Source organism: Glycine max, chromosome 7 (genome assembly GCF_000004515.6).
Source record: "Glycine max cultivar Williams 82 chromosome 7, Glycine_max_v4.0, whole genome shotgun sequence".
Lineage (NCBI taxonomy): Eukaryota > Viridiplantae > Streptophyta > Magnoliopsida > Fabales > Fabaceae > Glycine > Glycine max.
In genome coordinates this window covers 36,702,583-36,729,995 of record NC_038243.2, presented here as the reverse complement: position 1 = coordinate 36,729,995, position 27,413 = coordinate 36,702,583, and the positions used below count along the sequence as shown (strand labels likewise).

General features: G+C 31.7%; 2 protein-coding genes across 8 annotated transcripts; one reads left to right on the top strand and one right to left on the bottom strand.

The window, feature by feature from the left end:
* Nucleotides 1-1,088: 1,088 nt before the first annotated feature.
* On the top strand, nt 1,089-3,569 carry LOC100776430 (stem-specific protein TSJT1). Of its 4 annotated transcripts, none has more exons than XM_003529267.5 (5): nt 1,089-1,258; nt 1,402-1,696; nt 2,289-2,526; nt 2,662-2,782; nt 3,185-3,569. In XM_003529267.5, the coding sequence occupies exons 1-5, from the start codon at nt 1,165-1,167 to the stop codon at nt 3,379-3,381; spliced, it is 945 nt and encodes a 314-aa protein (XP_003529315.2). In that variant the 5' UTR covers nt 1,089-1,164; the 3' UTR covers nt 3,382-3,569. The 4 variants fall into 4 exon arrangements, with proteins under 4 accessions (XP_003529315.2, XP_014633605.1, XP_014633604.1 ...); XM_014778119.3 differs by having other exon boundaries at nt 1,110-1,258; nt 1,362-1,696; XM_014778118.3 differs by having other exon boundaries at nt 1,111-1,258; nt 1,359-1,696.
* A 6,321-nt stretch (nt 3,570-9,890) lies between these two features.
* Nucleotides 9,891-17,230, bottom strand: LOC100775887 (trafficking protein particle complex subunit 13). 4 transcript variants are annotated; one of them, XM_014778116.3, is made up of 12 exons: nt 16,808-17,230; nt 16,635-16,719; nt 15,734-15,864; nt 15,489-15,591; nt 15,328-15,342; nt 13,167-13,312; nt 12,821-13,016; nt 12,377-12,451; nt 11,998-12,114; nt 11,763-11,807; nt 10,500-10,598; nt 9,891-10,418 (listed from the first exon to the last, which is right to left on the bottom strand). In XM_014778116.3, the coding sequence occupies exons 1-12, from the start codon at nt 17,080-17,082 to the stop codon at nt 10,377-10,379; spliced, it is 1,329 nt and encodes a 442-aa protein (XP_014633602.1). In that variant the 5' UTR covers nt 17,083-17,230; the 3' UTR covers nt 9,891-10,376. The 4 variants fall into 4 exon arrangements, with proteins under 4 accessions (XP_014633602.1, XP_003529314.1, XP_014633603.1 ...); XM_003529266.5 differs by having other exon boundaries at nt 9,891-10,358; XM_014778117.3 differs by lacking the exon at nt 15,328-15,342.
* Nucleotides 17,231-27,413: the final 10,183 nt, after the last annotated feature.

The window sequence follows — 27,413 nt, the reverse complement described above, 5'->3', positions numbered from 1 at the left end:
CTCTTAAGTTTTGAATTTTTTTGTGTTGTTATATTATTTTGGCTTTCTCTATGTATAAAAGAATCATGTCTTTTATATATGCAAACGTCTATGCTTCCTCTCTATATTAAAAAAAAAATCCTAAAATTAATCATTGATTCATATAATCAGACAAGTTGACTAAAAGTCTAGTAAACGAAGGGAAGGAGATCAAACGAAATCGTTATTCTTTGGCAAATCTGTATTTCAGAAAAGTAAACTTCCAAAAACATATGGATTGAGTATTTGATTGAACCTTCAAGCAGCACAAAATTAATTTACTTAGGCAATAATATGAATTTCAAATCGAAATCTGACAATAAAATTCTACGCCCTCATTTTTAGAAGATACAAAATCCAAATTAGACAAATCAACAAAGATGGACATAATCTGTGGGTGGCAGTGGCAGAACCACAAACCACAAGTACCATTGTTAAAGTATACGCGGTTTTCGACATTTAAGGGAATAAAAACATTGCAAATTTGCAACTGTTCTGACTCAGATCACTGTCATATGTTGTTGGCTATGTGGATAAGAGGAACCGTTAATTAACCTGAGAGCTTTAGATATGATTATTATATTGGCCAACACAATGCAAAATCACACAGATTACTTATTAAATAAATACTAAGAACAAAACAAAACAAAAAACCATAGAGATTGATTTTTAATGAATTTAAGAAAGAAATTTATCTTTCTCGTTCTAAATTTAAACAAGTCATGGCTATTTATTTCTATATTTACTTCATTTGTTTGAGTAGACCTTTTTTATTACAAAAAAAAAATCTAATTTTAGTTATACATATACTTCGAAATGGATTGAGATTTAAGAATATAAACATATATGCAAGCAATTAATGTATAACAAATATATTTGCGTTTTGGATCCATATGTATGCCTTTGATATAGCACAGTTTAAAACAGATGAGTATGAAAAGTAATATTTAAAATTGATATCAAACATATCATATATTTTCTATTTATAAGCAATAGTTGTTGGTTATATCTATCTAATAATAATGTATTACTATTTTAATCTTCTGCTTACCTACTTGTTAAGTTGGATAAAACTGCCAGCATGACCCAATCTCTTGCTCTCTCTCTACCTTCCAGTCTCTATATATATTTAGCCACATGCTATGAATGAATCATTCTACCTATTATCACTGTCCGTTTTCAAAGGCAATCACTGAATCTCATTCTCTATCTGAATCTATTTGGATTATTACTGATTTTGGTAAACTTTTTCTCACTTTCCTTTTTGAGTTTGCATTAATTGTTCATGTGCATGATGGTTGCTCATTGTTCAATAGCTCAGAGATTTGATGTTTTTTCAGCAGTTAATTGCTCTATTGATACTTGTTCATTTCTTTGAGAAAGCCTATACACTCCTTGGAGAAGGGAAGAAAAGGAAAGTAGTGCTGACATTGGAAGGGAACAATACAAAGCCAAAGGAAGAGGCAAACATGTTGGCAATTTTCAAGGATAATTTGGTCAATCCACCAGAAGAGCTAAACAGCCCTGCTTCTTTGAATTCATCAAAAAGGTCTAAACTTCCAAATGAAATCCTTCAGGAATTCCAATCCTACAACCCCTCCAATGCTTTCTCCATGAGCTTTGGAAATGATGCTTTGCTAGCTTATTCCCCTTCAAACAAGCCCTCCATTCATAACGGGTATGTGCCCCTACCTTTCTTTTAAAAAAAGTGATTTTGAGGTAAAATAATAACTTTTTAGAGATTTTAATAAAAGTTAATTTATGTTTGTTTATGATCATAAAAATCACTTTTTTTTTTAAATAGAAATAACTGATTTTATGAGAATTTTGTATTTAAATTTCATGATAACTCATAATAATAGACTACAATAATCACACGTTACGAGTCAGATTAATCACTTACCTAATGGGTTAAAGAATGTCCATAATTTTTTACAGAAGATAAAAAAAATAGCTTTTCAATATTAATGATAAAAAAATAGCTTTTCAATATTAATGATATTCAAGATAGTATCGATCTAGTGAAATTTTATATTTTTTTGTTTTTATTATTCTGAAAAGCTAAAACAAACACATAAAAAACCTTTAAAATGATTAATTTTTAAAAATAAGTGATTTAAAAAGTGTAACAAATGGACACTTTGTGTTTAAATTTCCCAACAACTCGTAACAATGAGATTTGAATATTTGATTTGATTAAAAATTTGAGAAATGAATGTGCATTAAGTTCTGTTTCTCATTCTCATACAAAAGATGTCTCACACACACAGGTTTTGTGTTTTGGATAACATACACTGCATTTTCCTTGGGAGCCTAAACAACCTAAGCAAGCTCATAAAGCAGTATGGTCTATCAAAGGGAACCAATGATGCTATGTTTATCATAGAAGCCTATAGGACACTTCGTGACAGGGGTCCATACCCAGCTGACCAGGTCCTCAAAGAACTTGAAGGCAGTTTTGGATTTGTGATATATGACAATAAGGATGGAACAGTTTTTACTGCTTCGGTAAGGCACTTTCTGAATCTCTCTACATGTACAATTTTAGATATATTAAATAGGAATTAATGTATGTACATGGTGATGTTAATTATTACTGATTAATCCCTTCTAATGCTAATATACATACATGTGTTTGAGCAGGGTTCTAATGGACAAATTGAGCTTTTCTGGGGTGTTGCAGCTGATGGTTCTGTAGTTATTTCTGAGAATTTGGAGCTTATAAAAGCAAGCTGTGCTAAATCGTTTGCACCATTCCCCGCTGGTATGTAAAGTTGGCCTCTCCTTCTATTGCAAAATTAGATGATTCCTAATTGTGATTTCCAATTTCTTTTGTACTCTCTGTTATGATGCCATTCATAACTACAACTTATGTTGTACCCATTAAAAAATATCAATGACTTTTGAGATATTTATTGTAAAAATATAAAAACTTATCATTATCATGATTTGTAATTAAATGAAAGTTGCATACACTTTTTACTCTATTTAGAATCATCATCAAATGAACAACTTTCCAATCAAGTGAAATTAGTTCAATTATAAGAGAAGTGCAATATTGACTTGGGACCAATAGAATTCTAGAAGCATTTGGAAATTTGGAACTATATGGCTTATGTTTTTTGTTTGGAATATAATGCATGAAAGGTGTTGAATTAAATTGCAGGGTGTATGCTTCATAGTGGGCATGGTCTAATGAGCTATGAGCATCCCACGAGGAAAATGAAGCCAATGCCTAGAACTGATAGCGAAGGGTTTATGTGTGGAGCCAATTTTTTGGTGGACTCTCAATCAAGGAAGTCAATGATGCCACGTGTTGGAAGTGAAGCCAATTGGGCTCCTTGGGGGGGCTCACAAGCTTGATTCATTCAACCATGACCAAATAAACACATTGAACAAAAAAAAAACCTACTATATAAGGGAACTTTTTTCTTTTCTATTTTTAATGATGTTAGCAACATAACGTAATGGGGTGACTTGACTGTTATTAGCACTTTTGGGATTTCATTTTCTTTTAGCTTCTATATATACAACAAATTTATGATTGGAAATTGAGAATGACTTTGGCCATTTGCATCATGAATAAGTTTAAGTTTCCAATTCAGATGTGTAATTGTTGTATCATATAAAAAAAGGTGTCTAGTTTTTTTTTTTTTGGTATTGAACGGGGCTAAAAAGCCCAAAAACAAAAACAGGAACTAAACAACAACTACATGAGGAGTTTCAACTCCACAAGAATCCATAAGCAACAACTGGGTCAGCAGCCCTATAGGATGCTCCAAAATCATCAAATCCTCCTCTTGAGTACGAGCATGATTGACATGCAAATCCGCACATTGATTTGCTTCCCTATAGATATGACTAATCTTCACCTGCTCCAAGCCACTAACCATCTTCCTAATAGCCCCAACGATTGTCCAGCCCTCAAGACACCCTTGTTTGTCGCCCTTCAGTCCATCAACAACAACTTTCGAATCCACGTTGATCTCAAGGAAATCAATCCCCCTCTGACGAGCCAGAGTAACACCTTCAAGCACACCCCATGACTTAGCCACATAAGCTGAAGCAATACCCAGATTCCTTACAAAACCCACAACCCATCTCCCATTCTCATCTCTGATCAAACCACCATAGCCAGTTCCTCCACTATCCCCTACCTTCAAACCATCAGAATTAAGCTTATACCACCGTTGATCAGGAGGCATCCACTTAATCATGATCTGCTTTTTGCTCACAACTTGACTACTATCCATATGGACCATAAGAATCTTATAATTCCTACAGTTTTGCAATATACTTTCCCACAGCCTAAACGGCCTTACAAAGGAGGAATTGTGCACTTGTTGATTTCTCCAATACCAAAGAAAATAGCATCCTTGAGCCCAAACACTTTGCCAATCATCTTTAGATGTGGCATTCAAGTCTCTAGATAAATTCATATCAATCCACTCCATTAGATCAGGATAGAAAAAATTAGCCACATTAGACTGGTCTAGAAGATGAAGCCAAACCAAATTGGCCAGAGGACAATCCCTCAAAACATGAAGAATATTTTCCTCAAGGATAACACAATGATGGCAACTAGCTTGACCATTTCCCCTATGAGCAATACAACTATTTGTCAAAAGCCTTTCATGAGTAACCTGCCAAATGAAAACCTTGATCCTTTCTGGGGCCTTAATCTTCCAGATCTTGTTCCATATATGACTTTGACTGAGATTTTGGAAACCATTCACCTGATTATATCCACTAGCAACAAAGTACTCCCCCAGCTTATTTCCTGTCCATAGGCGTCTATCATCATCAGCATTATCTCTGGGAGGAATAATGGCTTTTATGCATTTAATAATATCCTGAGGGATCAACAAACTCAAAAGTTCAAAATCCCACTGACCATCCTGCTTAACCATATCATTCACTTTATAATTAGCTACATGATCTGGGATGACCTGCATAACATTGCTCAACTTAATAATATCAGCACTGATCCACCTATCATACCACACACTAACAGAGTCACTTTTTCCCACAGCCCAATACTCCCCATCTACCAAATAAGACCACAATGCCACTATGGCCTTCCATAAACTAGAGTCAGCAGGCTTATGCATAAGATTATAGGAATTAAAATCTTGTCTAGCATATTTATCTCTGAGCACCTGACACCATAATCAATTCTCACCATTCCGAATAGCCCACCTTATTTTCATTAAACAAGCCAAATTCATGGACTGTAAGTTACGCATAGCCAAACCCCCCTCATCCTTAGGCTTTATTAAAGTTGGCCACCCCACAGCATGAAACTCCCTCTTACTTTGTTGATCCCCCCAAACAAATGATCTTTCAGCTTTTTCAATTTTTTTGAGGACTGAAGCAGGGATATAAGGGCTTATCATTGAATGGACAGGAATCGCCTGAATCAAAAACTTAGCTAGAATGATGCGGCCAACCAACGACAATTGCTTGGCCTTCCAAGCTGTTAACTTGTCTTCAACTTTGTTCAACAAATGTTGGAAGTCCCTCTGTCTAGGGGATTTTCCCAGCAAAGGAATCCCTAGATAAGAACCCAACATTGAAACTTCAAAGAAACCACTCCTGCTCACCAAATCTCTTCTAGTTTGAGAATTCACATTTTTCGAAAAATAGATCCTGGTCTTTTCAGCACTCACCATTTGGCCAGACATATCACAGAAATTATAAAGAATGTCCTTAACTACCTCCATCTGCTCCAAATTAGTTTGCCCACAAAGGATCAAATCATCTGCAAACATTAAATGGGATATCAACGACCCATTCCTTCCCATCTTCACAGGTTTCCAAACACCATCCTCCACTGCCTTTGAAATCAAGTGAGACAGCTTGTCAACATACAAAACAAAAATGTAGGGCGATAGGGAATCTCCTTGGCACAATCCACACTTGGGAGGAAACATGGAAGATCTCTGGCCATTCCATTTCACATTAGTCACAACAGTTGATAGGCAACTCATGATAAGATTAGTGAGCACATTCGGTAACCCAAACTCTTGAAGAATATGTGCACAAAGCTCCACTTCATATGATCATAGGCTTTAGAAAGATCCACCTTGATTATAAAATATCCTTTCCAACCCCGCATCTTCCTTATGCTATGCACCAACTCCTGAGCCACCACAATGTTTTCATGCCACAATGTTTTCATGAATGCTACGCTTAGGGATAAAGCCAGTTTGATACAAAGATGTAAGATAAGGCATCAAAGGATTCAATCTATTCACCCTCAGCTTATTTAAAACCTTATATGCCCCATTACACAAAGGGATAAGCCTAAACTGGGCAATAAATTCAGGCTTGTCCACCTTCGGAATCAGGCAAATATCGGTTTTATTAACCTCCTTAATTGCTTCCGGCAAAGACCACCAACTCCTAATTTGGTTACATAGATCAGGCCCAACCAAATCCTAAGAATTTTGAAAAAATCCAGCTGGAAGCCCATCTGGCCCAGGAGCCTTCCACAATTTCATGCCAAACAAAGCCATCTTGACCTTTTCGGCAAGAACATCAACTCCCAAACTATCATAATGTTGCTGATCCAAGATAGGAAAGGACAAAGGAGACACTGACCATCTATCATCCCTGTCATCATCAGAAAATAGATTAATGTAAAATTCGTTAACTAGAGACCTGATTTGTTGCTCATCCTCAAGCCAGTTGCCATTCCCATCTCTTAACATACTGATTTTATTTCTTCTTCTCCTGCTAATGGTTTTTAAGTGGTAGTATCTAGTATCCTGATCCCCATCATGTAGCCATTGGGCTCTAGACTTTTGGAACCAAGATAATTCTTCTTGATATAACACCACCCCAATCTCTTCATGCAGGGACTTTTCCAGATTAATAAGAAAAGGGTTGTGATTACCCCAGTAGAATAGGTTCTGAATACCACCAATACGCGCCAGAATAGACTGCTTCTTCTTATGAATCTCTCCAAAAATGTTTTTCCTCCAAACGGAAAGAGTAGACTTCAAATTCTCCAACTTGGATACCAAAGGCTCCCTCTTGTTCCAGGCATTATTAAGAGTTTCAACATAATTCTCATGAGACAGCCATGCACACTCAAAATGGAAAGGCTTCTGCAAGCTAATTAAATTCTGCCCATAAAGCGAGACAAGCAAAGGATAATGATCTGAAAACTCAACCCTTGGTAGAACCTCGAGCAAAGCCTCACAAAAAAGCAACCGCCACATATGATTACTAAGACCCCTATCCAGTCTTTCAAACAACCTTTGAAAGCCATTATTTCTAGGACCCCTCCAAGTATACCTAGGTCCAATGGCCCCAATATCCATAAGATTGAAATCATTAATTCTCTGTTTAAAAATTTGGCACTTCCTCAAAGAGACTAGAGCACCCCCTTTCTTCTCCTCTTGCGACAATATGTCATTAAAGTCTCCAAGAAGCAATCAACTATCATTCATACTTCTAGCAATGATAGATAAACCATCCCACTAATTCGCTCTGTTGGTTTCTAAAGGACTAGCATACACTAAAGTCAACCACCAAGGAAGCTCATCATCGAACTGGACTTTCATATAAAGATATTGGAAATGTTTCAGCACATCCTCTACAGGAACCTTGTGTTTCTTCTAAGCCACCATGATGTCTCCCAAATAAACTTGCCCCCTCAACACTATCAAAACCATCATAACCCAAAAAGGAGAACGTTTTCTTCAATTTACTAGAGCTCACTCTTATCTCCAAAACAGCAAGCATATCTGGAACAAGACATCCACATATTGCTTACAATATCTAAAAAATGCTTTTTTTGCAGCACCCCTACAATTCCAAACAACCATCCTTTTATTTGTTGTAATCATTAAAAAAAAAAAAAAACCTCAGAGTTAAGAATCCTCCATAGAAACCCCTTTAGATGAGACTGTCTCCATAACCATATCCATTTCTCGCGCTTCCATCGTCCCCCCAATAGTCCCCACAGAAGGAGAGTCAGGGGGATCAAAGGCCACCCCAGTATAAGCATGGTGATCAGGAGGACATGTAACATGCTTTTCCTCAGGGTCAGCAATATCCATGTCCTCATCTTGCCCCCTATGAAATTCTTATTTGGAAAACCCCTTTTTGCTTCCTCAGCCCCAACATAATCGGACCCTCCATTGGTATTCTCCTCCCCCCTCTTTTTGCTCTCTATATTTATTTATTTTTTTACTTTTTTCTCCTACAAGTCTTCGCTTTGTGGCGCTCTTTTCTTCCATTTTGACCTCGCCGGCAACTTCCATCACCACCACGCATAACCTCCTTTCTCCGTCGTTGATGTCCGACATGAGAAGCAACAACACCACCGCGGAGACCAACTGACCGTCGTCGGTTTCTTTCTCCCCTCCTTTTACATTTTTTTCCCTCAGATCTAAGATTTGGTCCTCCCCCTCCACGCCTCAACCTTGTCTGCAACTTCCAGATCCACTTCAAGATCCCTTACTCTGTCACCATTTTCTCCGCATTTTTTCTGATCCGCACCAGCAACAACTCCTATAACCACCACGACCTCCCATCCATTGTCCCTTGGTCGTAAATCTGTTTACGGCATTCATAGATATGGTCCGAAAGTTGCAGATATGATCACGGCCCTCGCCCTTGACAACAGCGCCCCCAAAATCCGAAAAACGGCGACGCCGTGTGACTCTCCCTCCCAAAATTTGTTACTTTTTTGTGAGAGATTTATTGGAAGTTAATCATCCTAATTCTTAAATTTTGGGTTTTTGCAGTTTGAATTTCTTGGTATTTTCTTTTTGTTCGGATGATATAATGGGTTAGAATGTTTGAACGAATGGATTGAAATTTGATATTTGGAATGAGAAGTAACAGAAAGTTGCGATAACATATTTCTATCCACTCTCACTGTTCTCCCAATGTGGTCTCCATTGGTAACAAACACTTTGTAGTCATAGTACTCAATAGGTAATCCTGAAAATCGCACCCACACTGCCACTTTCTCAATGGCCTCCAAATCCGAGTGAAAATTAGGGTTCTAGTCTCTCACAACCAAGTAATGGTCATACACAAACCAAGGACCCTCTGATTGAGCTTTTTCTTTGTCCTCCGGATGAGGAAAGTATACAAGAAAATAGTCATTACCAATATCTATCATATGAATTGTTTCAGTAATATGTTATTCTTTATGTACTTGACATGCCGAAGCTGGCAAGGAGAAAATCAATCGCGCTCAAATTTGGATTATAGATTTGGAGAATTAATGGTGCCGAGATAGGAAAGATTAAAATCTAAAGGATCAAAATTTATGAGACTTTAAAATGAATTCATTTATTAGCCTTTTATTATTCTGAATGTAAATTTTGATTTATAAAGCAACATTTATTTCTCTTTTACATTTAAAACACGGTGTTGCTAACCTGGACGATTCACTATTATCTGGTTTTGACCCAATATTCTGCGGGACTAAATTTATAAAAGAAAAATAAATAATAAAAAAGTCAAGCATATTTTGCAGGTCATACAATTTCATAAACATCTTGTATAATTTGAAGCTATTCTATATGGCAGAAGCCTTTAAAAACAATAACAGTAGTAGATATATTCAATTATTTATTCTTACTTATTCCTATCATTTCTAATTTTAAACAAGAACTGAACTACAATTAAACTTGAATAATTGTGTGGTATAGACATTTTGGTTAAATAAGGTTATTTTATCATGAAAATTGATAACCAAATATTTTTCTATGTGTGCATTACTTTGAAGTTAAACTACATATAAAATGAGACAGAAATAATATTGTTTTTATCTAGCCATTATATATTTGCCCGCCCTTGCTTTGCAAAGAGTAATACATTTCTTCGTTTCCTTAGTAAATCCATAATAAATTAACAATGTTTTCTTAATTAATATAATTCACAGTACACAAGATACATTAGTATAGTTGACCATTTACTACAACACAAAAAACTGCAATGTAAACCATCTATCGGGACAGTGGATTGGTTTTCAATGACAATCAAAAGTAACCGAGCCCCTTGAACCAATAGAAGCAAGGACATGATCTCTCAGCACGTAATCAACCACTCATTACTCCAATTTAGCTACAGAACTTTGCAATTAGTCCAATAAGGCTTTGATGATCATGCAGGATTCATTGGCCCTAACTGGAAGAGAATTTAAACCTAGTGGCTTCAGAGAGTCACTAATTGGGAACTTGGTAGGTCTGATTAGGCACATTGATGAGTGACACACCATTTAACTGCGGATAACAGCATACCAAAGTTACTGCCAACCACTTCTGACCAACTTGGATGCAGTAGCCACAATTTTAATCCATGTCCACAAAAATCTGCACCAACTAAAGAAGTCAGAATGTTGTCCTAACTCTTGGGGTTTGAAGGACGAAGACCTAGTCAAGTATGACATAGAAATTTATATAAGAAGCATATATCTGCCCATAAAACAATCAATTCACACAACTTGAACTAACCTCCAAATCTGGAAGTGGTTCATAAGATTTCATCTCCCTAGTATCAAAAACTGTAATTCCCGTAATTCTCTGAATTCCAGGTTTAGTAGCTATGAGATTCTGCATATTTGTAAAGCATAGTAAGATGTAATCCATGCCGTGAACTGAATTGTAATTTGGAACGATTTTTTTCGTTTTAGTATTATTAACTACTACTCTTCACAAATAAAGAGTAGTAAGATGCACAAACCATGCAATGAACTGGATTGTAATTTGTAACATTTCTTTTTCTTCATAATATTGTCAACTTCTACGTGTCTTTTATTACATGACACTTAAATAAATAAATCATTTATCAAGCAATAGCCAAAATTGACAATGATAGAAACAGATATTGAATAGGGAATGTTTTATTAAATTATCAACAAGGAAACCCTTCTAGCTACTAATCTCGGAGAGAAATTGGTATCCAAAGAATTATCAAACTTAATATAGATGAACAGAGCACTCAAACGGAATGAAAATGGTTGCAGACTCCGAGGGATCTGCTGCCTCCCTTCCCACTATTTTCCCACTCAGAAATTCCATTCCCCCCCTTCTGTCATGACTACCTCATTAATTTCCTTGCTAACCAATTGTTCTCCCAATTAATCATGTCCCATCTGCTATGTTTGCACAATATGGATCCCAAAACTTATTCTTTCTCATGTTTCCCAGCTTACCTCATGAGTCATGAAGCTCAATTCCTCTACTTTCCATCTTAGCCCACCTAGCATACACCCATGTGATGGGTAGTTTTCTATCAGATAATAATAACAACACTTGGTCCCCATTTAAAAAAGAAAGAAACTATAATTAATATTCATCCGGAGTTCTAGAGGATATAACTCAATCATTATTATAACATAGGAGTGTCTCATAATGATAAAGAGAAAACTACATAGGTGTATGAGTGTATCCAGGCACAAATCTTCCTCACTGACACACCTATAGATGCATTTTTTGTTGCATCAGAATCTAAAGATCCAAATTATTCATGGAGTGAAAAAATACCAGGGATTTGAGTGACTTATCCACAACATGTAGCAGCGACAATAATAGCAATTTGGGAGAAAATAAAATATTTGATCAGGATGTGAAGAAAGCTGATGACTATAAATGAATGACTTTTAGTAAGTAGGCTAGGAACTGAATAAATGTTGTTAAGTAATATGATTTCAAAATTTCAATATCCCTATCAAAGATATCTGATAAACATAAGAGCAGAATTCTTTAAAGTCATACCAGGTGGAAATTTGTAGATCCTAAAGCCTGAACCTCTGATAAAACCTGTACATAGTTTCCAATTTCTTATGTCAGAGTTAACTGCAAGCAAAATTCAAGCACTAGGATTTTCCACAATGACAATATCATACTCCAAAACAGAAATATTTTGATACACAAGCACCATATACCAGGGAAAAATAAAGGTATAATGTTGACAATCTACGACAGAGAAGATCCAGACAAAATGCATTACCATTGATTGAAGGCCATTAATCATAACAGCTCTCTCCCCATATGAAACATTTTGAGATAAGCTAACTTCAAACGGACCCAGCTCTCTATCTGTCTGGTTTGTAAGATTCAATTTTAGCTGCAAATAGCAAGCAAACAACTTTAGCTTCCAAATTTTTGTTTTTTCTGTTGGTACAATAAACTTAAAGGATTAAAAGTAGAACATGATTACAAATAGCTATCTCTATTCCCTGAGTAGTGAATAGACTCTACCAATAACTGCTAGTCTGCTATATAGGATGCAAAACGACCCATGGCCCAGAAGAAACCTAGACTATTTTATTTAAGATGCGGTTTCTAGTTTAAAATGAGTAGCATAAGACCAATGGATCGAAAATTACCATGAACGGATTTTGAAGGTTAATTATAGATGGAACCTCTACAACTTGCAACTCAATCTCCTTCTTTGTTGCTGTCTGCAAAGAAATATTTCCAGACAAAATACTGGTGTTTGAGAAAACTAAATAATCATGATTCAGACAGCTGAAACAACAAATTTAAAAGCGTAGTTCAGAAAACTGAAGGAAAAGCATAATTTATTAAAAAAAACTAAATAATCATAATTTAAAACCATAGCAGTATTTGAGTATTAAGCATGTTATCATCAATTATTATTTAGAAAAGTGAGGAATAAAATAAACATGTCATACAGGATTCGTATGCATGTTATGCAGAAACAAGGAAGTCTAACCATCAACTTTGCCATGTTAAGTGATATTTAGCATACAACAAACTAACTAACTAATTCATCTATTGACTATCCTTATCGAAGAAACAACACTTACTGTCCCCAATATTTGCTGGGTCTGCAGGCGACCGGGTTCACCCAAATTTGTTCGCCATGTTATCTGGAGTTTACCAAGAACATTACTTCCTTCAACTTTTGTTTGAGGCAAACCATCTGATGATGTTTTCAATTGATAGAGATAGTTGTAAATTCCTCCACCAGATCTAATTAGTATTGGTGGCTTAAATGTCTCCCTGAAAATTTAATTTGCTTTATAATCAATAATAATAAATGTACTTACTACTTACACTAGATGAACCAAGAAAATAACGTGAATAATGGCCAAAATTTGGTATTTGTTGAATTCGAATGCTTCACTCCAAAAGAAATACTATAGAACTGACCTTGTAGGACTATCTTTCTCAGAATGGTGCCCATCACCTTTAAGTATTGATGCACTATAATACTGAGCAGGTTCAAAATCAACTTGGTCCATGAAAAGGTTTGATTTTGTATGGTTTTCAATACAAGCTTCCAAAAAGGTAGTCTCCTGAAACAGAGCAAGTAGATAACTTGATGCACAACATTAGGTAGGGGTGGGCACTTCAGTTTGTAGAGCTGATATTATTTCCATAAAGCCTTAAACTGAATTAGAGCACATGACATTTTTTTAACTAAATACGGATAACAAACAATTGAACAAATCCTGACAAATACATATATGTCTAAAACCAGGGATAGCTTATTAGAGTAGAATTACTCCTTTTTCTTTTTACTCTGTTAAGCATAGTTAGTTTTGTTAGTTAACTCAGGTTAGTTGACAGTTGTTCTGTCAGTTATGACAGCTGTGCAGACAGCTGTTTACAGTTGTGTGCACTCTAGCATATATACTAGAGGTTTAAGCACTTTTCAGTTGAGCTAGTTAATATCAAAGACTCCATTTCTGAAGATAGAGTTTTTCTCTCCTTTCTCAATTCTGAAATCCTATTATGGTATCTGAGAGCTTTGCTCAATCTTAGGAACTAACAATGGCTTCCGCAAATTCTAATCCTCCTCCTCCTCCTCCACCACCAACTTTGGTGGCTGATTTTTCTTTTCCGGCGAATGTGATGGCGATTCCAATTCCTGTGTCTGCAATGCTGATTCAAACAGCGTTTCCACAACAGGATCTGACGGCTACACCTACAGGTGTGACACCCCTTCAGGCCAAAGCTTCTAGAAAAAAAGGGGCATGGCTAGTTAATATTTTCAAGCATAAAGGTTAAAGAACTTAGGAGATGTTCGGTTAGTTTCCATTTTCATTTTTTGTTACTATGTATTCATTGATAATTTAAAAATGCCACCTTGTTTTTCATTTTATTTCCTATTTTTAACATTTTGTGAAGGAAATCATGAAAATAATGGAATGTAAATTTTACCATTTGCTTTACATATTTTTTAAACCATGAAACAAAACAACAAGGGTGGTATTTTTTGGTAATTGTTAATAAAAATACATCAACTGAAAATGTAAAAAAAACAAACACCCCCTTAGAGATTAGTTTGATTGGTTGAGAAATTGGTTAAAAAGATAAGTGATGATTGACATCAATCCAATATTGAGGACTAGTGCTGTGACAAAGCCTGAAGGCCCTGGACATATGAACATATAAAATATGTTCATGCAATTTTCGGAGTTAAAAGTACTTCAAATACTTCACTTAATCATATCTAATAATCAAACTATATGTGGATTTTTTATAAAAATTAATAAAAGAATACTTAACACCAGATCCATTAGATATTATAAATAATAAATCATAAATAGTGAAAAGAATAGATTTTAAGGATTGTATAACTTAAGGATAAGGATTTTCTGTATCATCATTTTTCATGAAAGAGCACAATAGGATTGCTAGATTCCTTCCTCGCCTTATTTAATTATACATTCACAAAGAAAGACAATAATTATTTGCAATAACCAAGAGTATGTAGTAATGATTCAGCAATGGTTTTTTTCTGAAAAAAGAAAAGGAGATATTTGAAATGGATATAGTAAGGCCATGCTGTTTTATGATTGGCTATACAAGATTCATTGCTGATAGCATCTAAGCAAGAAAGTAAACAGGAGAAGCAATAAACTACAAAAATTGATTGTTTAAAAGATACGATTGAAATGACATGATATATACAGATATATACACATCCATTATTGTCTATCCAGAAAATCTTCCATTTAATTGAATACCTAATGGATGAAAATGTGTTTGAAAAACACACACACACCAAAAATTAAAAAGGAAACTTTGTGTATCTATAATGCTATTAAAGATTTTATTGTTTTTTTAATACTAATGGTAATGGGTTTTAAAAACAGAAGTTTTATTATGCTTTTCCATACATGGTCAAGCAAATAATACGAATCCCAATGTTTCAAATGGTGTAATCTGAAAAGTTTGAACATTACCAAAAAGATACTACACATTGAACACGATTAGACCTTTTTACTGCAGCAAGACCAGCATGTTTATCTAGAAACAAAATATCCACTTACACTTGAATAGTATATTCAAATCATTGACATACCTTGATAACACGGACCTGCAAAACAGTTTTCAACAAGCACATAAGTAAATACTGAAAGATCAGTTAGTGAGCATTCAATCACCCAGGTACTATATAGTTTTTTATTTGAGAACATAATTTCCTTCACATTCAATAAATGTCATTAACAAAGAGATTAATACCTTTGTCCTAACAGAAAGTGGATTAGCAACGATGAACTTGAAAAATTGGGGAAGATATTTACGCTCACCGTCACCATCATTATACAATGCAGTGCAGACCAGCCTAAGGGCATGGGTACAATCAAAATAGTAAAAAAATTTAAAATGAAAGAAAAAAGAAACATAGTATATCCAAACCAAACCGCATGCAAGCATAAATCATAAATGTACTGACTCAAGGACATTATTGGAGGGTCACAACTTACGTGTGAGGTCCAAGCTCTTTCACATCATGTTCTACAATAAAATCATAACGGCCACCAGCACGTATCGTTTCAACTGGCGATTTTGATGTGTCTAAAAGAAGTATTCTCAGTCTCTCTGTTTGAATTTCAGCCTGTTGGTTACAAAGTTTTGAATAGTTGAGTAAATTAAATTGTCAAAGGAATAAAACAAATTCAGTACTCCGACTATTATGAATATATTTACATTTCATGTGCTAAAATTCACTTAAGACACTTTGTAAAAGAATCTTCTACTTATATCTATTTATCCAACACTAATGACTGAAAAAAAAAAACATAGATATGCTATCTACAAATTAACACAAAAACTCTGCTGCAAGTCAATCTCTCATATACATGCTTATCAATCCCAAACAATAACCAAAGGAAATTTCTCACGTGACCTCATTGAAGGTTCTCTGAAAACATTCCACAGGAGGGTGCCATCTGTTAGTAGAAATGGTGATTCCAATCCAAACACATAAAGGTAAAAGAAAAATCAAACAAGTCTCAAGTGTTGATCAAAACGGATCCAATATAATTAAGATTTAAGAATCCAAAGTGGTACTTTTAACAGAAGACATGTTTCATAAAGTCTTCCCGCAGTGATATATCAATGATTCATAGATTTTAGTGCAGTTATCTTTAGGGAGCTCATTTCAATGATCTCAGCTAAAAAAAGAGAGTTGTCAGAGTAGAGTCACGAACAAGAAGCTAAACACATCAGCAAGTGTTATAAAAACAAAGATATCATTTACTTTCAACGTTGCTATGAATGCTTTTATTTCCTACGGTATATTATGTATTACTATTACTATGGTTTCCGTAATATTAGCAGTGGAGTGGTGGTTGTTGGAGATATAGAAAGAGGTTTGTGAGTGACCTTGATAATGACATCTCTGACTTCAAAATTGGAGCTGTTGTTTATGCTGATGTAGCTGCAGAAAGTCTCCCCCAAATAAATGGCTCTGCAATGCAAATTAGGAGTTGCAATATCAATCAGTGAGCAATTGAATTGAATAATAACAAATTGAAGGGAGTTAGGGAGAGGAATACCCGAAAGACTGAGGGAGAACGAGGAGGCCGGAGAGGCCCATGGCGTCGGAGAAGTGGCGGAGGAGGAAGCGGTTGCGGTAGTTGGAATCGGAGTCGTCGGAGGAGGAGAAAGAGGGGGGATTGGCGGCGGGGTCGTCGAAGAGGTCCTCGCCGGCGAAGAGGTCGGCGGGGTCGAGGCGGAGGGGAGGTTCGACGTTGAAGGAAGGGCGGCACAGACGCATGACGCGAAACGCCAGGGAATGGGATCCTCCTCCTCCCTGACCACCCTGACTCATCTCTTGTTCTTCTTATTCACTTTCAAAGAATTGATTCTATTTCAGAGGGTTCAGAATCAGATCACCATTCTGTTATGTTGCTTCCTTCACACTCGCACTCCAAAATTCTAATCAATTTTATTAAGTAACATCTTAAAACAAATTATGGCTCTCAAAAGAAAATCATGGCTATAATTATGTCTTAAAATAAAGGCTCTTTTTATTATTATAAGAAACAATGAATTTGCAGATTTCTTTTTTTTTTTAAGAAAAAGTCACTTTCTCTTTCACTTTTTCAGATCTTTTTTATAAACAGATTCTAATATTTTTTTTATGAGAAACGAGAATATTCATTATATTTCTTAATTCTTGCATAAAAAGTTAAAAAAAAACAATTGGAAGTAGTACATTTTTGTTGTGCACCCAATGAAAAATGTATTGAATATGCAATTCAAAAGAAGATTTAACCATTGGTTTTTGCGTTTTCTGAAGTTTTTATATATATTTTTTATGTGAACCAGGATATTCTTTAGTCAAAAACCAATGAATAATCCCCCAATTGAGATCCATTTTTAAGTGCCTATATATATAACTTTTCCCCGCAATAACAATAATCATAGATATAAAAGAATCTGAAACAATCTTGTGAAAAAAAATGATAAACATTTCGAGAATATAAATATTTTTCATCCATAGATAAAAGATGAAACTGCAAAAACAACCAAAATTAACAATCTTGACTACTTATGATCTGAGTATTATATAACCAAAATTCATTCATTTCAACTCTCACAAGATATCCAAATAAGTGGAACTCTAGATTTAAATATAAACTATACATACATATATTAATGATCAAAATCTAAAATTAATTAATAATCCATAACTACTTAAAAAATAAATGTAATCTAAAGAACTATATTTATAACTTTCATTTCTTTCAATAAGAGATTCCCATTATTATACTTCTCCAAAAGAAGTAAAATAAAATTCAGCCTTAAGCCACAAACAACAGTTTGGAAATTTGCCTTACAAAGCGTTGGTACTCAATTTTGAACCACGAAAACAAAAAGAAAAAAGTAATAATAATGTTTGGCTTGCACAAGGGGGAAATTCAAGAATGGGATATCAACAATCATGTTTGGTTCTGTATCTACATATAGGTAACAATAAACTTGAGTCTTAAGGTTTTAAATTAAGATGTGATATAATTCTTATATAATTATTTATGACTCATGATATAAATTTTCGGTTACTTCCCTCAAATTTTCCAACAAACGCAAGATTTACCATTCTTGGTCCTTTACAAGACAAGGAAAGCAGCCATTCGTCTAAACTATTTACTAAAACTGCATAATGTTAAGGAGACCCCTAAGCAGTGAGAACTAATAAATCCAGACTAGTGTTTTTACAGAGGATTTGACAATCTGCATTATCAAAATGAATAGTTTGTAGAAGCGCAAGACACAAGTTAATGCCACAAGAATCGTCAAACTGATTTTTCATGCATTTTACAAAGGCAGTTAAGTAGAGTTCTAACTGGTAACTTGGCAAGTGTGTATCTAATTGTTGGGATTCAATCAATCAACCTAATTTGATTTTAACAAAAAATCATCAATCTTAATCACATATTTTCTATCTATGTAAAGAGAAATTATTATATAAAGATGAATAAAATCACATTGTATTCTCATACTCAAAATCATGATAAAAAAATTAAATGCGAAAACGTATCGTAATGAAATGATGAAAGATCGACGAGGATTAAGATTGATTTTATAATCTTCCAAATGTAGATAATCTTTTTTTTTTGTCTGAATTTTTCTTCTCATGGGATAAAGAGAAGAGAAAAGGAAAATATAGCTCCTTTATACAAATGGAAATCCTAACATCTTGTATGGACAGTGATCCCACAAATTTGATGATTATAATTTAGTCTCACATCAAATTATAATATCATTAATGTATTTACACAATTAGTGTCTTTCATGACATATATACCCTTAGTTATAATTTTATATTGATTAGACCATTCTAATATTTTGTTTAATAAAATAATGACCCAACCTATTATGTGATATATATATACATATACCACCCAAGATTGCTAACACTAATTTCAAGCAACCTATCTTGCAAAGGGTCAAAATAACGAAGAAAAACCTCTCGGATGAACACGTTCACTGTGGACAATGCTGACACTTTAATAAATTTTAAAATTCTAATAGAACAGGAGGAATTCAAGTAAAATGGTATCCTGAAACAGATGAAACAATTCTCCTAGAAACACCAGTAATTTTGGCAATCCATCTTAATAGCATTAACAGTTTATAAAATTATTTAGAAGCTTTGCTGGAGAGTGGTGGTGTAAATCCAATACTCGTTTGACCATCATAACGTGTATAAATGACACTATGCCTACCAGTAAAACTAAAACAACAATTAGGCTTTGTCACAATTTTAGTCCCTTTAGTTGCAACTGCATAGTCCGGTCACTCAAGCTTTTTAACCAATTAATTCTCTTTACTTTTAAAATTAAGCAAATTTAGGCTCACTATCAATTCTTATAATTGGGTAACTAATAGTGCAATAACTCTTGAAACTAAAGATTTTCCTATAGGGATAGGTTTACATCAAAACTTGGCCTTAAAAGTGTTTGTTTTCACATTTCAGCGCTCATTTCCCACTTTCCAAGAAACTAAACGCGACAGGGAAAAATTGTTGATTCCATGTTTTGCACAAATGATATAGTTTTGTTTGAGGAATCAAGAGAGGTGAACTCTAAATTTGAGTTTTAGAGACAGACATTGGAATGTTTTCACTTGAGTAAGAAAAGTGACTTGGGGGAAAAAATTAGAGATATCATACAACAAGTTTTTAAGATTAAGTATGTGGGATCAATAGTACAAAATGATAGGAAAATCAATGATGTCACACATTGGATACAAGTCGGATGATTGAAATAAATCAAAAAAAGAAAATGACACCAAGGGTTATTAGTGACTCCAAAGTACTTACTATGAGAAAAAAGTGAAAGTAACTAAGAGGAGTATGATCTGATGGATGAAATGCCATACAAGAAAAGACAGGATATCAAATGATTGTATAGGAGGAAATATTGGTGTTACACTTATCAAGTAAAGATACCAAATAATCAATTAAGATAATTTGCACACATGCAAAGAAAATCATTGGAGGCACTGGTGAGGAGAATAGACTGCATGAATTTTAGCCATATGAATAAAGGTAAAAGGAGATTAAGAAAGACAAAGGAAATTGCTAAAAGAGATCTCATAATAAGTAGAATCCCTAAGAATTTGGTTTTTAACCAAACTCAATGGCATCGTATTCCTTGTAGCCAATTTCACCCGGTGAGATAAGGCTATTATATGTGTTAAACATGTACGGCCTCCATTTTGATCTATGATGTGTTTTATATTGGATGGATGACATGACACGAATATTAGAGAATTTTCAACTTTTTTTATTTTTAATTTCTTTGTGCGTGCACTTTTACTTTTAAACTTTGGAGCAATTGTTGTTAGATAAATAGAAGTCATTCTTAATTAATTGACTAAGATGATATTTGAATAAATTTTAACTAAAATACATTGAAAATGTAATATATTTATATTATGGTTTAATTCTAAATTATTATATAATTAAAAATAAGAACTTTAGTAATATTATTTTAAAATTATATGTAGAGGACTTTTTCATTGTTTGACATAAAAGTTTACACGGATAATGTATCAAAATCTACTTGAATTAGATAAATGACAACTAACATTCTTAAAATTAAAAATTGAAAGTAACTAAAAAATATGTTAATATATTCTCATTGTAATTGTTAGTACATCTCCAAAGTGATTTTTTTAAAATACTATTAATCCTGTAATCAATCTATTTGGTCAATGAAACCTTTCTTAGTATTTAAATTTTGAAAGACTCTTTATCAAAAATTCTGGAAAGACTCTTTCAGTCCTTTAGAATTTGGATGAAGCCATGACCGTATCACACAAACCATTATTTTCCATGAAGAGAATTCTGTTTTTTTTTTTTTTTATCATTAGCACCAAAACCAGAAAGTAAACACGGATAGTGAGAAAATGTGATCATTTTTGCCCCCTCTATTCGCTTTCAATGTCAACTTTACGGAATTGAATATTATTGTCAAATGAGAATATAAAAAAATATTATTGTCAAATGCCTCTATATATATATGAAACGAAATTGGATGCAGAATTTTTCAAAATAAATAAATAAAGATAAATTTAAAAATAAATAAATAAAGATAAATATATCCAACTTAAATACATGCATTTTTGTTTTTATATATATTTAAAGCATTAAATGTTAAAACTAATGAATGATTAAAATCCAATTTTTTTAAAAAAAACTGGAGAGAATCTTCTTTAGTCTGTACTCGGCAGTGATTCCATACGTTGGGAGGTTGAAATTTTTGCCGTCCATATGGCTCGTGAATTTTGGCAATTTTTAGGACTGTTTTTTATTATACGAGAAATTAATGAATTGGCAAAATACACGATTACAATTTACACGACGCTGACTTCAAATTCAATACGTTGATTTTCGTAGCCTCTTCACAAATACCACGTTACTTGCGCACTTGAAATTTTCTTTTCTGTTCTTTTGTTGTGTTTTTTTCTTCTTCTCAGATATATATCACTTTACATATATAAAAACTTTTAAATATTAAGAATCAATCGGTCATCAATATGTAATGAGAAATGATAGTGTATTCTCTCTAATATTATCTTTTTGAAACTCTTTTTTATAATTGGTTAGGGTGTATTAGAAATCATAATTTTTTTTTAGATTTTTCTTCTTATTTAATGATTTTTTCTTGATTTATATTAATTAAGAACCAAAATCCATCAAAATTAATATTTTCAAAAATTTTAACCGATCAAAGAGAAAAAGTCTTTGAGAGACAGTACTAGACAAAGTGGTGCTAACATTCCTCACATGTAATTGTGTTAAACATTGAAAATATAAAATTGACTTGATGATTGAAAGAATGAAAAAGAGAAATAAGGTGTGAAAACATTCTAATAAAATTAATAATTCCATTTTAATATTAGAATTTAGATTTTATTTGTTTGTTTTGTTGTAAATTCCTTTTGTGGAAGTTAAGTATAAAATTCTATTTTATTTATTTCTATTTTCATAATAGGTATTTGATACATAGAATTAATTAAATTTTCTTGTAATTCAGGATAAATAATAGAAATTTTAGTTTTTTTTTTAAATATTCGAAAGGAAAACTTTATCATTTATAATGACCTTATCCGATCAAATAGAATTATCATTAGTGTAGTTTATAAAAAAAATACTTAATACTTAATGTTAAATTTAAATCATATTTTAAAATATAAATTATAAAATTTGTATACAATTATAAAAAAGGAACGATTGAATTTGAAATTATAACAAGACAACTTAAAAGTATTTTAGCAGGGCAAACTACTTAATTTCTAGATCATTTAATTCTTAAAAAAACTAGTTTAACAGTTTGTTTAAAAATGTTTGGTAAAAAAATTATTTTACTATCGTATATATTTTTTTTAAAAGCCACATCATATAGCATTTCAATTTATAAGTTCCTAATTTATTGTTTTTTAGGGGTGTAAGTATTATTCTAATTTTAAAGATGATAAATTATTTGAAATAAATTGAAACATGAAATGTGATAATTATTTAAAAATACATATAATTATTTAATTACAAGTCATTTATTAAATAATTAAATATATCATTTTATGAAATGTGCAATTATTTTTTGTGAATGAATCTTTGCATAGGCAATAACTAATTTTAATCTTTTATAAAAAGTAAAAACTATCAACATGTATAGGTAGGTTTTTTTTGTACGTCATATAGGTAGGTTCGATTTAGATTTTTTTATAGAAAATTTAATCTTTCTACCTATAAGTACTTAGTAGAAAGATTAATTTTTTTTATAATATTTCTACCTCTCCGGGTAATAAAATTTTAAGACAAAAATAAATTTTACTCTATAAACAAATTTAATTTACTTTACATTATTGTTTCCCGTAAATATTTATTTACTAATTTATCTAAACTAAACAATAATGCATCAATACCTCATAATTATTGTGGCAGAAAGACATGATTCTTAGACAATCACACTACTCGGTTGTTGATTATACAAAGCATAAAATTGTGACCCTACGTGGCAGCAAGCCATGCCTAATATTAAGCGTTTATATTCGAATTGGTTAATACTACTTTAAAAGGTATTACTAATTCAATAACGTTAGATTATTAATTAAAGAATTAAAATAAGAAAATATTTGTTGTAAAAAATATAAAAACACGTGAGAAAATTATAACAATGTAATTTTATGTATTTTAATAAATATATATTTTTTAAAATTTCTTGACCAATGTTCCAAACATAGTAACTAACATTTGTCATACTTTAATACTCCTATTAGTTCATCATGTTTAATGTTGTTTCATACCGTTTTTAATAGTCCTATCAGTCCATCATCTTCGTTGTTTCATACCGTTTTGGAAATTACGTTTTGTTGATTACTATCTGCTGTCGATATATGATATGATCATTGACTTTGGTTGATAAATAAAATATAATAAACACAATTTTTGAAAGACTTTCATCTAAATTAATCTTGGCTACTTTCAGCCGGTACTTAAAAACTAAAAATGAAATATTTATTATTAAAATGTAAAAATACTTAATACTGTTTGTATAAGTCACTAAAAGAATTTAATTAACAATATTAAGTATCTATTAAGTACTATCCTCAAATCATTAATTAGCTAGTTATTTAGAAAATGCTAAAACATACTTTTTGACATTAGATATCATTCATTAAAGCAATCATTGCAAATAAAAAGGCCGCAAATTGAATTTGATAGCATGGCTCCCATGACGAAATAAGATGCATCACAAGAATTTTCATTTTTACAGTGTAGTTTTAATTCATTGTAATAGCTAAAATTCATTGTAAATTTTATTTAATTACAGTGAATTAAGTTCACTGTAACTTAGACAGTGTTACTGTCCAAAAAGCCATCTGTAATGACTTTGATCAACGAAAAAATCAATTAATAATCTGCAATATCTAAACAAAGACGATAAAAATCATTATATTTAATGTAATTTATCTATATTATAGACAAAAATTGAGATCCATTGTAAAAAAATCCTCTATAATAGTAAATATTTCTGTAGTGATTATGGCAATATAAAATAAAATAATTTAATTTTTTTAACAAAGTAATTTCTAGTTTATAATGTTTTAAGATTCCTTGTTATAATGAATATAGTCGTATAGAAAGCTTTAGTCAACAAAATTTAGCTCAATTGATGGAATATGACATTTGAGTCATTATAAATTCTTTTATACTATTTTCAATATCTGCAGATAAAAAAATATGGAAAACTTTAAATGTTAGTTAAACTGTTTTCGTGCTTATATTATTATATTATATTATATGCTTTCAAGGAACCCTTCTAGATTTTGTGTACCAATTACTTTTCCACAACAAGATGGCACATTCATGGTGACCACCGTTGATTTCGTGGTCGGATCACCTGAATGGAACATGCAAAATACTTTAAATTTCCCAATAATATTGTGCACTTGACAAGGAAATGATTTGAATGAAAAAAAATAATGAATTAGTCGTAGGGGTGTAAGTGTTATATGTCGGGATAAAGTTAATCTAATTTTTAAGTAAATTTAATTGGATTGAGTTTATTTTTATCTTTTAACAACCCAATTTAACCTGATCCAATCTTAATTGGATTAATTAGTTTATCTGATTGAATAATTAATTTTTTTTCCCATGGTAAACATAACTTCATTATTATTAATTTTTATGCATACAGCTTCATTGTTTTAAAACTCACTATTAGTATTCTATAAAATCATTAAATCTGTTTTAGAATTTACAATCTCTAAAACCAAAATAAACTATTGCGACTTGCAAGTAAACAAGAGTAAGAGTTTAGGATTTTTGGTTTACCTTTTTATTACTCATAATCTCTCACATATGATATGGCATTTAAAAAGAATTATGCAATAACTATTTTTTTACTATATGCTTAACATTATTCAAGTTGAGTTAAATTTGATTTGATTGAGATTAAAATTCATGAACTCATTTCCTAATTTAATTCTAATTGGGTGTACTAGCTAGTAAAAATTTAACTCAACCCAATTACCTAGTTCAACCAACAAAAATATAATTCAATTGGATTGAATTGAATGAATCTGTGGATTAAATATAACCCGCTAACATCCCTACTTATACATATATTTTAATTTCATCAAGCTAAAAAAATATATCATTTTTATGCATGTTAATGAACTAGGCATAATAATCAGCAAAATATTATACAAGATTAAATATTATATCTATAACTGAGCTTTTTTTTTTTTATTTCAATCTAAGAAGTACAAGCAAACTAAAAAAAAAAAGACTTTATAACTATTGACATGTCATATTAGATCTTAGTGACTGGATTTAAGGGTTATGTAAACTCTCAATAAAATTATAACTAGAAGTTGTTTGATTACTAGAAGCTAAAATAAATTTTTAATGTCATGTCATATTTTTTACAAAAAAAATTATATATTTATTTCTTACTTATTATTTTCTTTTGTCAAATTTAATTTTAAAATAATAAAAATATTATTCTCTCACTTATGATTTACTCCATACATTACACGAAAACATGTACTAGTTTTAATATACAAAATATAAAGTTTGATATTTTTAAAACCAGCTATAAAGTTTTAATTTTGAAAATATAAAGTTACTTTTTTTAGAGGAAATATAAACTTACTTGAGCATGGATATATAATTTACAAAGTGAAAACGGTATATAGTAGTGGATTAGGATTAAACTCATTATTTAAGCTACACCTTTTATTCACGAATATTTACTATCTTCAACTAGGATATTAGTGTATGTTTTTATTATAGTTTGATGCATAATTTTTTTTTTTTTTAGTTTACACATCATAAATTAACCTCAGTTAGAGGAGTGTAAATTGAATTTTATATTAAAAAAACATGTTTGATAAAATTGTAGTTCAGCTGCATCTAAACATGATTTGATTAAGTAGAAGTGAAGAAAAAAATTATTTTTCATTACCCAACCATAGTTTATAAATAATATTTCAAACATACTCTTGATCATATTAGTTTGTAAGCCTTGAACAAATTAGTCCTTAAAAAGAACTAATATGACTAACAACTGTAATGTCTAAAGTCTAAAGTGGAATTTTAATATTCTCAAGAATTAATGTGTCTACCATTAATTTTTTTTAAAAACTTACCATTAATTTTTTTAAGAATGCATTGTATTTTTAAATTCTTTTGTAAAAACATCTTAATGAATTTAATTCTTAAAAGAAAACTCATTAAATATTTGAGTAAATTACATTAATTCCCTTTGAGGTTTCCTAAAATTATATAAACACCCACAATTTTTTTAATCATTATAATAATTTCTTTTGTAAGGGATGTGAATAGGTAGTGAGTATAACATATTAAGGTAGTGTGAGTATAACATATAAAGGATGTGAGCAATGTTTTTAAGAAAAAAGAGAAATGTATATAAAAAGAATGATGTTACGTGTAATTAAAAAAAAATCAGGAAATGTGAGGGCAATTTATTCTAAATACTTTTTATGTTAATGAAATATAAAATGTTCTTATTTTATTTAATATTATTTTATAATAAAGTATTAAAGAGATAGTTAAAAAAAAAGTTTCATCTTTATTTATGTGACTAACATACAAGATCTTGCAAATCATTACCATGTTAAAATAAAACCAAATGAAGAACGAGAAATATGAAAATGCTAAAACCACTCACACAGTTTAAAAGGATTGATTATATTTATTTGAGTTGAACAAGATAAAATTTTATATTTAACAGATAAAATATACTAATAATTTACTATTTAACACATTTTTTAATATTCTCTCCCGTTGAAATTTATTAAAATTATACAATGAATCTCACACCTTATTTATTAATTATCTCTCACAATTTTAAGAATTTATTTAATGTTATAGTCTGATAGATATCCCTTGTGCATTGAGTTACACAATTATTTTATGAATCTTACTTATTAGTGTCCTTAGGACATTAATTAATGAAAGATAAATATTTATTGTATAAATTATAAGAAAACATGAGAAATATTTTTATTTTCAATAAAAATATTTTTATTTTAACTTCTTTAACCAATATACTTAGAACCCTTGTTAGGATTTGCTTTATTTTATTTGCATGCAAAGAATGAGTGATTGGTGTTGCAGTT